Source organism: Barbus barbus (genome assembly GCF_936440315.1).
Source record: "Barbus barbus genome assembly, chromosome: 39".
Lineage (NCBI taxonomy): Eukaryota > Metazoa > Chordata > Actinopteri > Cypriniformes > Cyprinidae > Barbus > Barbus barbus.
Window position 1 is genome coordinate 3,362,911 of NC_136717.1, and position 15,554 is coordinate 3,378,464.

The window sequence follows — 15,554 nt, forward strand, 5'->3', positions numbered from 1 at the left end:
TTTAAACATGCATATACAATGCATAATTTCTGACACTTTCTGAATTAGTTATTTAGTGAATGCATAACTAAATCAGTAATGTGCTTCTTTATCAGGCTTCTGACTTTACCAGACAAGTAAAAAAATACATACAATATAGTCCAGGTACAAATTCTGGTGGCTGGTTCTGGCCACTTGTGAAGAGTGTGAAAATCAAGATACCAAACTGTCGTGAACTCCTGGAACACATTGTGCTTCTTGATCTTCCTGGGACTGGAGACTGCAATGATATTAGAGAAGACATGTGGAAATCTGTAACTACAAATACCTTTTATTAAACAACAACAACATAATTTAGAAACCTTTTAAAACTATTTATTTATTTTTACAAGACAGTGGAATACTTCTACTGAAGCAGCTAAATGTATTTCAGCTAACTCTTTTTTTATGCCATTTTTTTTATTACATTTCTTATTCCACAGAAACTAAGAGACTGCTCTTCAGTATGGATTTTAAGTGATATCAATCGTGCTGTCAACAACAAAAATACCTGGGCGATATTAAAATACTGCACCAAAGACATGATGCATGCAGGGGAATGCAGAGATATTCACTTTATCTGCACCAAGAGTGACCAGATTGAGCCAGAAGAATATAATGGGTTAGAATTATAAGCTCGGCGTCACAAGCTGCTTGTTCAACATAAAAAAAGAAAAAAGAAGTGCAAATAAAATAGTTTGAGATTCTTTGGTCGATTGTTTTGTCATAAAGATAATATTCACCAGCTTTTCATCTCTCTCTCTCTCTCTTTAGTATATTGGAAGTCAAAATATCAGAAGATGAGGTTTGAATTTTTTATTTCTAGAATTTCTATTATGGGTATTGACAGTCCTGAACTTCTTAAACAGTTGCACTATTTAATTTGTATTAATTTTCCAACTAGTTCTACATTAGAGTTGACCTGAACTCCTTAGACATGATATTTGACTAAGGCAGGGTTTAAAGAAAGAAAGAAAGAAAGAACTATTGAAGGAAGAAAGGAAAGGATGTGCGGCCAAGTATGGTTTACCATACTCGCAATTGTTTGCTCTCCATTTAACCCATCCAAGTGCGCGCACACAGAGCACTGGGGAGCCATATTGCTGCGGTGCCTGGGGAGCAGGTGGGGGTTCAGTTCCTTGCTCAAGGGTCTCACCTCAGTCGTGGTATTAAAGGTGGAAGAGAGCACTGTACATTCACTACTCCTATCCTCAATCCCTGCCAGTACCAAGACTCAAACCCAAGACCTTTGGGTTACAAAGTCTGACTCTAACCATTAGGCCACGACTAACCATTAGGCATAACCACTTTGAGCATTTTTAAATTCTGGGTCGAGTTTTAATATATATATATATATATATATATATATATATATATATAAAATATATATTTTGATGAAACAGAAAAACACTTGTTAATGTTGATTACATTATGCGTGATGCTTTTGACTCTATTATAGACATACAATTGAACTATTGAAATCCAGTTTCAAAATGAAAATTTTGTTTTAGAAAAATGTCCCACTAAAAAGTGATAAGCTCCAGTTCACAAAATTTTGCTGAAAATTTTAACAATTTTTGTTTGATCTAGTATATTTTTACTGGTTTAGTTTTATCCACTCAGTCACCTGCAAATAGCATTGAGGTCTTAAATACTGTATCATAACAAAAAATAATTCAGCCATGTCCAGAATGTTCTTGTATTTATTTCTTTAATCTTTTTCAGGATCTGACAACAAACTGCATACTTCACAGAAACAATCTGGCTAAGAAGACTGTGTTAAAAACCTTTGGTAATTCAGATATCAAGGTATTTTAATTTTGCATTACTGTAACTTTTACGGTAACATTTCTCTAGGTATATTGACTCATGTTACTGTCATTATTTTATATAGAAAGAGATGGATCTTCAGGTTTTTACTGTAAGCTCCAAGGCAATTTTTGAACATAGGTTAGGCCTGAAACAGGATGAAACAGGTAAAGTGTGAAGTCAAGAAAAGCAAATGTAGCCTATTTGCTCAGATTTGGTTATTTACCAATTAAAATCAAATTAGATAATATTTTTTTATGAATTCTTGCAAATGGTCCATAGAAATTCCAAAGCTGCAAGATGTTCTGAAGAAAATGAACAAAAGAATTAACCAGGAACTGGCCAGAGGTTGTGTCACTGATGCAAAGGCAGTTATGTCCTTGATCCAAAGCAAAAAAATGGTAAAAGTCAAAATTATTAACAATCTATATGCTTGTGTTTTTGGTAAACTGTTAGTAAATATTATTCAGTAATTAAGAGATTATATGTATGTGTTTTAGGCTAAGACAGAGGTCCACAAGGTGTTGGAGAGGAATCTAGAGAAGGGACTGGAGAAACTGGATTGTCAGTTTGACATGCTCCGTTGCTTGCTCTCTCAAAGCCTTTCTAAAGGAGTAGAGAAATCAAAGTCCTCATGTCAAGATGATGCAGAAGAGACAATATCACCTGTGAGTGTGATTCAGTTGATTTAAAAATGTACTGTTAAAATTGTATTCACCATTTTCTGATCGTTTTAAATGCTGTTATCTGTTATGTATTAAGTATTTGCCTCAAGGTAACAGGGGATTCCATAAAATCCTTCAAGCATTGTGCAAAAATGGAGGACGCCACAGATCTAAAGGATGGAATACAGTTCTTGATCTAAATGAGTGTTTGACCAAACACATGTATGACAATTTTGATGCAGAGTTCAACTTAATTTTTTCGTAAGTTCTGCACCGTCATTCCATTCACTAAAATATGCAGCTGTGGTTATACATTTACATCACCTTGTTGAATCTACAGAATGTTAAATGGAAAGAAATATCACCAATAAGAAAAAACAGTCATGGATCATCCAGGCAATAACACATATTATTAAGAATCAAGCATATAACCATAAAAAGAGAAGCAGCAGTTACAAACTGACAACAATAAAATAACAAAAGGCAAGAAGGAGAATTTTTTTTTTTTTAGATTTGAGTGTAGACAGTAATCATGTAGGATAAGTTGTTCTGAATGATGAGTCTATTTTACGGATGTTAGCTGGAGAGAATTCCAAAAGCAAGGAGCAGCACGGCTAAAGGCTCTACGACCCATTGTGGTTAAACGAGCCATGGGTATACGGAGGAGACCCAGTGAAGAAGTATGAAGTTTTTGAGAAGGAGTGCAGGGCTGAATGAGAACTGAGAGGTAAGGTGGAGTTAGGTTATGTAGAGTTTTATTGAGAAACTCTTCCGTGAGAAGAAGAATTTTAAATTAAATGCGAAATTTAATGGGAAGCCAATGAAGCTGTTGAAGAGATGGAGTAATGTGTTGTATAGATGGAGTCCGGGTTATGATACGAGCAGCAGGATTCTGAATCAGTAGGAGTTTATGGAGAAGCTTGTGTGGTAAACCAAGTAAAAGAGAATTACAGTTGATGTGAGAGGTGACAAGTGAGTGAACAAAAATGGCAGTACTGTGTGGGGTGAGAGATGAACGAAGATGAAAGTAACAAGACCGGGTTATACTATTAATGTGAGCTTCAAATTAAAGAATGCTGACAAAGATGACCCCCAAGTTCTTAACCTGGTGAGAAGGAGAAATGGAGGACAGACACATCAATGGATAAATAAACACTGCAGGACCTAGAAAGAATAGAGTTGCACATAAGGAGTACTTCAGTCTTACTGCCATTGATTTTAAGAAAAGTGGCAGAGAACCAGGTTTTTATTTTGTGAAGACAGTTAGTTAGACAGACTGAATGAAGTCAGGCTTAATAGATACATAAAGCTGTGTATTATCAGCATAACAGTGAAATTTAATACCAAATTTAGAAAACATATTACCAAGTGGAAGAAGATTGATTAGGAACAATAGAGGACCTAGGATAGAACCTTGGGTGACGCCACAGCTAACAGAAAAAGGTTGGGAATCAGGCACGTGCAGAAAGGTGGGCTTTGGGGGCTCAAGCCCCTGCCCTTTTTCAAAATGATTCAAAAGTGCCCCTCTCGGACAAATAGCAATGATATTGTGGTCAATAAAACAAAAAGCATTTGAATTCTAATTAACATGACAATTTGTACAAAACAGTAAGTACTCGCTCAAAAGTCAGAAAATTCTTGTTTATTTTTACATATCTGTCAATCTGAGGCATTGCTATGGGTTGCGTGCGTTTTCAGAAACCATAGGTTCTCGAGCCATAAATGGTTCTTTCAGTGAGTGCATATGGGTCGACGGAAGGAAAAAATAAACCAAACACTATTTTAAACATTTTTTATCAATAATCAAAGCTTGTGTGTCGATTTAATTCAAAATCCATATAATATAATTACATATTTTAGAATATTACATAATTCACCAATGCCCATTAGTCATGTAGCTACACCAACCAATCATGATCTGGCACAAGAAGTTCACATTTCATTGGACAATATGTAAAGTGGAGCGGTTATTTTCTGTTCTTATTCATAAATCAGTTGAAAATTACATGGGACTGACGAGCTTATTTGTGGAGCGATCTGGATCTGCGGTTTGTCTCATTTTATAAATCAAATTACATCGCGGAGAAAATAGATGCTGAATGACTACAAAAGTGCTGCACAAAACCGTGTAGCACCAAAAGTCACAATAATGGTAATCAGTAGGCTATTCAATTCACTTATATTTATGTATGATATATACACCGTTTAATATTTGATTAAACTATCTTAGTTAATGAAGCCCAAGTGCCACCTGCAGGCCTATTATGTGAAGTGTAGGCTGGTGAAATGGTGACGTTAAAGGACTTTATTATATTACCATGTTTGATAATTATATGCACCATTATGAAAGTGTCTTATGCTCATCAAGCCTGCATTTATTTGATAAAAAAAATACAGAAATAAATTGTAACCTAATAATGTGAAATATTATTACAATTTAAAAGAATGTTTTTCTATTTTAATGTACATTTATACTATTTTAATAAAATATCATTTATTTATGTGATTCAAAGCTGAATTTCAGCATCATTACTCCATTCTTCAATGCATGGTCCTTCAGAAATCATTCTAATATGCTGATTTATTATCAATGTTGTAAACAGTTGAGCTGCTTATTTTTTTGGAAGCTGTGATACTTTTTTGGGGTTCATTGATAAATAAAAAGTTTAAAAGAACGGCATTTATTCAAAGTAGAGATGTTTTCTAACAATATAAATCTTTACCATCACCATTTCTATCAATTTAACAAATCCTTGCTGAATAAAAACTCATTTCTTTAAAAATAAATAAAATAAAATTCTGACCTCAAGCTTTTGAACGGTACTGTATATTGTTACAAAAGTTATATTTTAAATAAATGCTGTTTTTATTTAACTTTTTATTCATCGAAGAATCCTGAAAAAAGTATCACAGGTTTTCAACATTGTTAATAATTCAACATTGCATAAAATGCAAAATAAATAAAGTAAATTAACAAAGTATATTAACATTTGATTTGATCAAATAAATGCAGGCTTGATGACTATAAGTGACTTATAGTCATTTGAATATAAAATAGTAATGTATCCAATCTTTTGACCTATATTTTTTCCCCCCTCATATTGCCCCTTTTTTACATTTGAGCCCCTGCCCCTGAGGAACTCTCTGCACATCCCTGTTGGGAATGAAAACTTTTTAGTTGTATGAACTGTGTACGGTTGCAAAGGTATGAAGTAAACCAGGCGAGAGGAATACCAGATATATCAATGGCAGATAAACGCTTTAACAAAATATTGAGTGAAATTATTTCAAAAGCTGCACTCGAATCATGCAGGAATGAAATCCTGACTGAAAACACTCAAATAAGTTATTATTACTAAGGTGAGCTTGGACCTGTGCTGCAACTGCTTTTTCAAGAATTTTGAAAATGAAAGGAAGATTTGAAATTAATTCTTGATTCTTATTGGCTGGAATGTGTGTATTAAAACCACTTATCCGTAATTGACAACTACTTTATCTCTGTGTCTGATTTAAAGTGGGCAGAATTTAATTTGGCAATAGGTTGAATTCTCTAAATCTTTTGTGTTTTGATTTATCTTGTCTCCAGTGTCAATGCCAAAACAGGTATATCAGTGCAAGAACTGATTGATAAGTTCAGTATCATTAACTTTGACACTGCTCAGCCCACACCTCCCATGCTAAACCACACTGAGGACTTCATCCAAGCACAGGTGAGTGGCCTGTGTGCATGCTATGCGTGTGTTTTTTGGTAGCTATCCAGTATGAGTAAAATCTGGTGAATTGGTTTTTGATCTGTGTTCATCATCATGGTAACTTCTACTCTTATATCTTTATCTCTCAAATAACTGAATTGTACATAGGTTAAAACCCACCTCAGGTGTACGTTTTTTAATGGCCTGTCATCAGCTTCTTATACTATATGGCATATAAGTATAAGGTAAAAAAAAAGTTTGGTCAAACTTTATTTTCGATAGTCCACTTTAGACATTCTACTAACTATAAGTAACTTTTTTAACTACATGTTAACTAATTCTCATTAATTTGCAACTACATGTCTACCAATTCTCAGTAGGGTAGGTTTAGTAGTTAGTAGAATAAGTTGACATACTTGCAAAGTTTCTCATAGTCTGTATTTTGATGGGTCCACAACATACTGTGTTAGACGTAATTAAGCAGACAGTCTACTAATACTCTAATAACTGCTAGTTGACATGAAGTAGCAAAGTTACTTACTGTTAGTAGAATGTCTAAAGTGGACTATCAAAATAAAGTGTTACCAAAGGTTTGATTACTTTAGTGTAAATGAAATGAAAATTAACATTTGTCTATGTAAATAAGCTATACTAATTTAACATTTATTCAAACTCAAATCAATTAATTAGCCAATGTTATTACTCAACCACCTGCAAAGTCTGAATCTCAAACTGTCTGACCTCAGATACAAAAAAATTAAAGATAAACAGCAATGTTCTGACTTTTACAGTATGTGATTCTTCATGGTTTTGTACATGTTGTCACATTAATTGTAAATCAGGTGGATTTTGTTTAATGCAGAGCCATGGGCTGTTTTATTTTATTGATTTATTTAACTTGCATGGTTCTGTAATTGCTACCTTTACAACAGCATGGTAGTATCCATTTATGTTTTTTTTCAACATTACCTGCAATTCTGGGAAAAAAATGGAAGAGACAGATTAGTTGAATGATGTGTCCATTGTGAGACTTCGTTGACATTTTTAATATTGGCCCTGAATTATTACGTTTATTTCCTTTACACCCTTTATAAAGGAAGTCAAACTGAAAGAAAAACTCAAAGAAGTTGTTATTACAAGAAAGAAGACAATCTACATGTCAATCCAAGCAACCATAAAGACTGCAATGACCTCTTGCTATGAAGGTGAGCCAGTGTGTGAAAAATATATAACCACAAATCACATACACCCTGGTTATTATGTGAGTTTAATTTATTTTAATTTTTTGCTTTTCATTTTCTCCTCTCAAAATTCTAAAAATTAATTTAAATGTTATATTTTTTCCATTTTTTTATGTAATGCCATTCAAATTATCTATAGGGTAGTTATTTATAATACTATATAGTATTTCATAATATGTTTCCATTGTAATGTAAAACAATGCTGATGTCAATCCATCCAGTTTGAGATAAATAAATTGAGAATATTGTTCATGTTAGAAGCAGCAGAGTACAAAGGAGAAGGATCCCTGAAGAGGAAACAGAAAAAGCTACTGGATGATATCGAGTCATTCAAATCTTTTATGTTTGATGATGCAAAACAGGAAGTGCTAAGGCATTCATATCAATTAATGGTATTTTGTACACACACGTTTGTTTCAGTGAATTGTGGGGACATTCCATGGGCATAATGGTTTTTATACTGCACAAACCGTATTTTCTATCGCCCTACACATAAACCTACCCCTTACAGCAGGGGTGTCAAACTCAGTTCCTGGAGGGCAGGAGCCCTGCAGAGTTTAGATGCAACCCTAATTAAACACACCTGATCAAGCTAATCAAGTCCTTCAGGCTTCTTTGAAAGCTACCTGGTTTGTGTGTTGGAGCAGGGTTGGAACTAAACTCTGCAGGGCTGCGGCCCTCCAGGAACTGAGTTTGACACTTTCTGCAATTTTACTTTCTTAAAAAAACTCATTCTGTATGATTTATAAGACTTTTGAAAAATGGGGACATGGGGCAATGTCCTCATAAGTCACCTTCTCCTTGTAATACCTATGTCATTATACAAAAATCGTGTCTTCATATGTCACAAAAACACGCTCACTAATGTATGTATGTATGTATTGTTACTTTCTAAAATGACTTTTATCTTTGATATTTTTTTGCAAAGGATGAGATAAAGGAAGGCCTTAAATCTAAGCTAAGGACATCAATCCAACACTCATTTGCACAAGCAAGCAAATTCTCCCTAATAGGTAAGAAAGAACCTTGTATTGTTAAATTTACTGAGAGAATATTCAATACATAATCCTCTGCAATCGTGGACCTTAAAAACGATACTAAGGACTCAGTAAAAATATTTCTGAATGAAACCCAACATTAAATCTTGGTTCAAAATATTAAACCAAGTAGCATTTGTTTTATAGAATATAAAACATGTAAAATGTGTTAAAACAAATCTGTTTTAAATGATAAAACAACAAATTCATGCCGGCTGTTGTTCAAAATCTAGACAAAAATACTGACATTTATTTTCAGATAACACTCATTTAGTTATTTTTATGATTTCTAATGCAATGCGAACTTTGATAAGAGTGGCCATGTGGGTACAAACACTATAAAATATACACATGCAATATCCTGTAATATGTTTTCTCTCTCTCTCTCTAGATGTCTCTAGTGAGATTAAAGCCCTGGAGAGACTGTCAACACAACTGTTTGATTGAGATTGAACAATAAACATGGGTCAAGGATATTGTCAGTTAAAGGGATACTCCACCCCAAAATGCTAATTTTGTCATTAATCACTTACCCCCATCTTCTTCCAAAGCCGGTGTTCTTTGCATGGATACGCTGTTTCCCTTCAAATCAAAGCGTAAATAAACGTACAGTACGTTTATTTACATTTTGGGGTGGAGTATCCCTGTAATGTCTACATATTTACTATAGAATTTTGGTTGTGTTTTTTATTCTCTTTCTTCCATTATGATTTTTTTTTTACATTTAAGGCATGCCTTTTTTTCTCATTTTGGTGTAATAGTATTTTTTCCCCATTTCATCAAATTTGTTTGTGGGAGGTGTTATTTTGGGTTTATTTATGGTTAGGTGATTTTACTGTAACTGAATTAATTCTGAAACTGTTCTATCAATCCACAGTTAATGTCTGTAGCATTTAAAACTTTTTGAATAACTGATATTTAGCACAACTAGAGAAAGAAAGTGCCATATACTCATGCCTCATACTGAAAATATATAAAAATCCACAAATAATCAAACTCCATATTAACAAAATAATCCTTATGAAAACAGAACAAAGCCGTAAAACTTTGTTTGTACACACCCAACACACACACACACGTTTGTTTTTGTGAGTTGTAGGGACATTCCATAGGCGTAACAGTTGCATCTAAACACAATTTAAGATATTTTGGATGAAAACCAGGAGTCTTGTGACTGTCCCATTGACTGCCAAGTAAATTACACTGTCAAGGCACAGAAAAGTATGAAACACATCGTCAGAATACACCATCTGCCATCAGTGGTTAAATCTGAATTTTATTCTGTACGCAAAGACAATAAAAATAACGACATTTATTCAACAATTTGTCTCCTCTCTGTCTCTCTGTGTCAGCGTAGCACCATTTTGGAGAGCATCTGATGAACGCAAAGAGCATATGCTATTCTTTGTCATCAGTAATGCATGGATACGCTGTTTCCGTTCAAATCAAAGTGTAAATAAAGTGAAAAAAAGAAGAAAACTCTGTAACGTTTCCGTTCCTTCGTGTTGAAGTAAGATTTTAATCCATCCACATTCTGGTAGGCCTCAACACATGCACATTAAAATAGATATCAACACATACACAAGAAGATAGCAAAATATTAACTCCTAGCAAGGCAAGTGACAGCTTTATAAAAAAATAACATTAACTAGCCAGCCGCTAGCAAATTAGACAGACATTAACCCAGACCTGCCAACTTTTGACATTTTTCTTGAGTACCACTTGTGTGATGGCAACGGGGGGGAGGTGGGGGGGGGGGTTTAGTCATGAACACACACACACACTTTTCTGTCACCGAGCACATAACTTTACACTACATCATTTTCAAGCTAGTTTAATGCCTATTCACCTGGCATTTAAGTTGGCAAAGTAGTGTTAGGATAAAGTTATTCATGTTAGATATTTACCAAAGGTCTGCACTCAGTCACATACGACAGCTGGATAAATTGAGAATCATGATTTTTTTTTTGTCTCAAACAGAGATCACAATTCTCCCACGAAACAAAATAATGTGTGACAAAATATCATTGCTGCAGTCTATTTAAAAGTGTTTAATTTGAACAAGTGATTAAACATTTAAATTAATATGTATTTATAATATATTTAGTTCATATTAAAATGATGAAAAAGTGGTTTGAATGAATGATTTAATGTCTCACTCATAAATACTTCACTTGTTTCTTTACTGGATGAATCAGTGTTTTTAAAATAATCTCTTGATTCAATCACAAATAAAATTTTTAAGTCACTTTTCTGCACCTAGTGGCAAAACAATTCAATCGACACAAACGTTATTTGAAGCGCCAGTTAACTTTCAAAAGGTCTATTTTGATCGCTACCATAAACATCAGTGTTTATATCTGAATTATTAACTTATGAATGACTGTAATACAGAAATAATACTGTGTTTGTGAAGCTGTTACCCAAACATGGTAACTCTGTCAGCAGCTGAATGCAGATGTGAATGTTCCGGTAAGACTTTTTTAAAGGTTTATTAGACACGGGCGAAGCTCTAGTGCAAATATATCAGTATTTATCCAAGTACGTGCACTTTTTTGGACTAAAAGCGCTAATATTAGGACGCTGTTCAGTGAGTGCAGCTAATAAACCGCAGCAGATCTGACTGAATATGAATGTGTGCTTTTATTTTATTCACAGTTCGTCTAGAATATCAATGCGATCACGTCGACTCCAGAGGACCAAGTTAACTCAACTCAATATTTTAACTTTCCACATCCACCCCAACCCGTTTACCTTAGTTGTAAGTACCGTGTGTACTGTCCTCTTTTAAGAAATCAGACGGCGGGAGTAAAAAAGGTACGAGACCGAGCGGGATTTTGTTTTGCTGTCTATTTGCAGTCTCTTTTTAATGATAGGTCTACGCATTTGTCAATCATCCCACTTCCTAGATGGGGACTGAACCCCGCGCTCTGATTGGTCGAAGTGCTCTTTCATTGCTGTTGCTTGATTGGTTTGTGCTGCACAAAGTCGTCACCAGGTTTTTGCGTAGTTTAAAGTGACAAATCATACCTGCGTACTTTGAGGTCAAAATGCGTGCCCGCTACGTAAAATGCGTACAGGTTGGCAGGTCTGTTAACCTATCTTCTCCATTGAAAGCAATATCAACTCTGAAACTCGTAATGATAATCCGATTTATAATTTCATTCATGTTAGTTGATTCGGACATCTTTCAGGCAGATAATCCAATTGTAGTGACAAGGGTTACTCCCTCAAAAGTTAGCTGGCTCCGGTAAAGTTATTGTTATGCGCAATTAGCTAACAATAGCTGCGCCTCCTCAGCAGTGACAACCCGACATGCACCCGGCATCAACAGAAGCAGTTTTGAAATAGCTGTCAATCCACCTTTCTTCTTCTTCTTGTTTAATGACGAATACCTCCGCAGGAGCATTATCGCCACCTAAAGCAGGCTACTGGATGTCAAATTAAACTTACATAGACGATGTGTCTGAATTTTGAAATCAATCCGCCTGTGTTTGCGATCCACAATTTGCAAACCACATTAGATCACATGATTGAGACAGAATAAGTCAGCCTTAATTGCCAACTCAATAAAAAAGATGGATACAACCGCTTTTATGATTATAGATTTTATTTCATAATCAGTAAATATAACAGAACTGATTAGTTTAATTAGTGTCCTGTCATATTTGTTCAATAATAATGATCTGCTTTTCAATAGTCAGAGTACATCTTGCCAATCAGTTTTTTGGATTTCACAGATAGCTAAGAATCTGAATCTTCTATTTTAATGATTAGCTTTCAGATTGTATAAATAGGAAATGTACAAGTTTGAGAATAGCCTAGATTAGAAGTTAGGCAAAAAAGAGAAGAAGCATACATATATTTTAACATAATGACCTTTATTTCTAGGAAATTATGTATGGTCATTAAAATATTCAATAAATTAAAGTAAATAGGTTAAAATTCCTAGAGCAGAAGCAGATAGTGAAGAGGAGAGGATGAGAAAACTATGTCTGGAGCAGTTGTTTGCCTCACTGGATGCAGACTTTCAGACAGGCAGTTACACTGAGGAGTTAGATGATAATAATAATACATTATTAGATAATAGCTTCTGTCTTCAAGAATCTGTAACACAATGGAACAAACAGGATGAGGGCAGATGACAGTGAGGATGATGATGAGAGAGATGCTACCTACACAGCAAAATCACAAATCAGTTAAGGGAAAGGGAAGTGGTGTGTGACCCATACTCAGAACTTGTGCTCTGCATTTAACCCATCCAAGTGTACACAGAGTAGTGAAGATACACCTGAAGCATAGGCAGCAAATGCTGCGGCGCCTGGGGAGCAGTTGGGGGTTCGGTGCCTTGCTCAAGGGTCTCAGTCGTGGTATTGAGGGTGGAGAGAGTGTTGGTTATTCACTCCCCCACCAACAATCCCTGCCGGACCTGAGACTCGAACCCACAACCTTCGGGTTACAAGTCCAACTCTCTATCCACTAGGCCATGGTGTTTTCGAGTAAAGTGTTAATATTATGGTGTTGAATTAAAACGGATGGCATAAAAGGGATATTCTGCCTGGTGAAACTACTGAGAGTCATTAACCATTAACACTGGTAGTGCGATTTTACATCCGGGACATTTGCGTGGTGCGAGCTTCAACCAACTAAAACCCTTCTCGCTGATGCCATTTTATTTGAATCGCCACCCGGAGTGAAGAAGCGTGTGTTTTTTTTAACTGGAAACATACAGAACAATTATTATACATTTATAGTTGGAGAAGTGCATAAAGTAAGTGATGTTTGAGTTCAATGTGATAACGTTAACTAGTATTTTCGGGAAAAAGAATTTGACCCGAACACAACCAGGGGGTTAACTTAAAGTGACAACCATCAGTTAATATTTAAAATCTGTTTAAAGTATTTACATAGATGTTCAATGTGGAGGAGCTTAAAGAGAGCACACTGAGCTTAATTGGAGCAGCAACACTTTTTATTAAATTTCATGTAATATTTATTAAAATGACAGGATTTTGCTAAATAAATATTCTAGGTCATGTATTAAGTTCATACATATTTTAACATGAACAACTATTATTAACAATATCTATGAAATTATACTTTTTCTTATTGATGTCACACTGAAGCAGTGTGATTTTCATAGTAAAAAATTATCCTTAAAATAATATGTAAGATGTAAAAGTACAGTAATGACTGTGCAGTAATATATTAGCGTAGCACACAATCTTATACAGCTAGTCAGCTAACTGTGTTCTGTAGCATCTGTGCTATGTTTCCAAAACTATTTTTTGGATCTAATGTCATTATTTCCCACATCCAAGTTCCAGGTTATAATACCCAGATAGCAAGGTGACATTGATTCAATGTTGAAATTCCATCAAAATCATCATTTTGGTTGAGGTTGAAAATTCAGTGCTAAATAATATTGGATCAATGTTGATAATTCAATGCTTTTCGGTGTTGAAAAGACAAATATTGAATCAATGTTGATTTTTTTTTTTTATCTTTAGACTGTCAATCCCTTATTCAACACTTAAGTATGGTACATTTTCCTGAAATGTAGTGAGCACATGCTCATCAAACAATCAATTCTGTAAATTTTGTGAACTCTTCACCTCTACCAGCACCGTTAAATAAACAAATAAAACTGTCTGCTGAGTGTGTGGATTAACAAAGAACTGTGACCATTAGATAGAACTCGGATAAACCAGCTCAATATTATTTTTAGCAGCAGCAGCAGTAGCAATAGTAGTAGTTATGTTTTTACATTAGTAATTAATGTGTTCATTACCCATTTTTGGCTAGCTAGAGGAGTACATTCAGCCAGAGACTGATAATGACTGAATGCTCCAATGAATGTCCTTATAATTATTGTGGTCATCCAGTTCATTAACTTAAATTAAACATTTTTAATTTTTTAATCAAAATACTTTTAAATTATAATTACACATTTAAATTATAATTATCATTTATATTATTTATAATTTATATAGTCATGATAATTATTAGATTTAAATCATGTGGAATTTACATACATTTAATGAATTACCTAAGAATACAGGTTAATAGAGAGAATTCAAATAGTTTTTTTTCATGCGCCACAATCCAGTCCATTAGGTGGCAGTAATGCAGCTTAAAACGTCTTAGGTTACGTATGTAACCCCAGTTCCTTGAAGGAACGAGACGCTGGCTGTGTCCAAATTCAGGGTCTGCATCCTCCTTAGGATCCTTCCTACCCGGTTGAAGGAGGAGGGATCCTCCGACGTCCGCAAAACCCGGAAGTCGGTGTTTGTGGATTTGGACAACCTACCCTTCTTTCAGTTCCCTCCCTTACCCGTTGCTCATATCCTGTCGCCTAGCAACCGTGACAGCGCCAAGCAAGAAGCGGGAAAATGGACAAAGAGTTATTCTCCTCATTTTAATTTTTTTGGAAGAAATAAAGCAATTAAATAAATTAAATACTTTCTTTGCTCGTTGTCGGAGAGTTTTTTTTATATCAGACTACAAGACAGTCACATCCAGGTAAGCCATTATAGCCTATTTTTATTTGTTTTTAAGTATTCTACTCATTTCTCCTACAAATTCATTGAGCCGAAGCATAAACTTTAGCTTGTTTTGTCAGAGAAACTCCTCTCCCACTCCGCTACCGCTCGCTTCGTCCGACATTACGCTCTGCCGAAAAGAATTATGGGATAGGTAGGACGGGAAAGGATCCACCACACCCATCCTTCCAATTCGGGGAAAAGGAGGACGTATTTGTGGGCCGCATTTGAAGGATCCTACGAATTTGGACAGCCTTCGTCGCGGCGCTGTGACGTAACATCCTTCAAATGAGTACTCCGAAGGATGCAGACCCTGAATTTGGACACAGCCGCTGCGTCCAGAGACACAGTGTGGCCGTGTGACACAGCGTCTCATTCCTTCGAGGAACTGGGGTTACATACATACATACATACATACATACATACTTTCCTCTTCAAGTAACACAGTCTCATCCCAACTCGTCACATATTGTCGCTTTTTGACGCTGAAGGTACCCCTTTCGCGTCACTTTTCGACGTGAAGGGAAGGTAATTTTTTTAAATAGGAAAC

The 15,554-nt window shown here is 35.1% G+C and overlaps 1 protein-coding gene across 2 annotated transcripts in view; it reads left to right on the forward strand.

Moving 5' to 3' along the window:
* LOC306858866 (nuclear GTPase SLIP-GC-like) overlaps positions 1–9,780 on the forward strand; it is a 35,161-nt gene extending 25,381 nt beyond the window's left edge. Inside the window, exons 7-20 of one of the 2 annotated variants that reach the window (XM_079399638.1) lie at positions 96–293; positions 462–640; positions 793–823; positions 1,744–1,827; positions 1,913–1,994; positions 2,110–2,228; positions 2,328–2,495; positions 2,590–2,753; positions 6,079–6,202; positions 7,281–7,389; positions 7,684–7,817; positions 8,354–8,438; positions 8,854–8,944; positions 9,102–9,780. In XM_079399638.1, coding sequence (XP_079255764.1) covers positions 96–293; positions 462–640; positions 793–823; positions 1,744–1,827; positions 1,913–1,994; positions 2,110–2,228; positions 2,328–2,495; positions 2,590–2,753; positions 6,079–6,202; positions 7,281–7,389; positions 7,684–7,817; positions 8,354–8,438; positions 8,854–8,909 — 1,533 coding nt within the window. In that variant the 3' untranslated portion in view covers positions 8,910–8,944; positions 9,102–9,780. Of the gene's footprint in view, positions 1–95; positions 294–461; positions 641–792; positions 824–1,743; positions 1,828–1,912; positions 1,995–2,109; positions 2,229–2,327; positions 2,496–2,589; positions 2,754–6,078; positions 6,203–7,280; positions 7,390–7,683; positions 7,818–8,353; positions 8,439–8,853 lie in introns of both variants that reach the window. The other variant, XM_079399637.1, reaches the window with a different exon arrangement.
* The last annotated feature ends 5,774 nt before the right edge of the window (positions 9,781–15,554 follow it).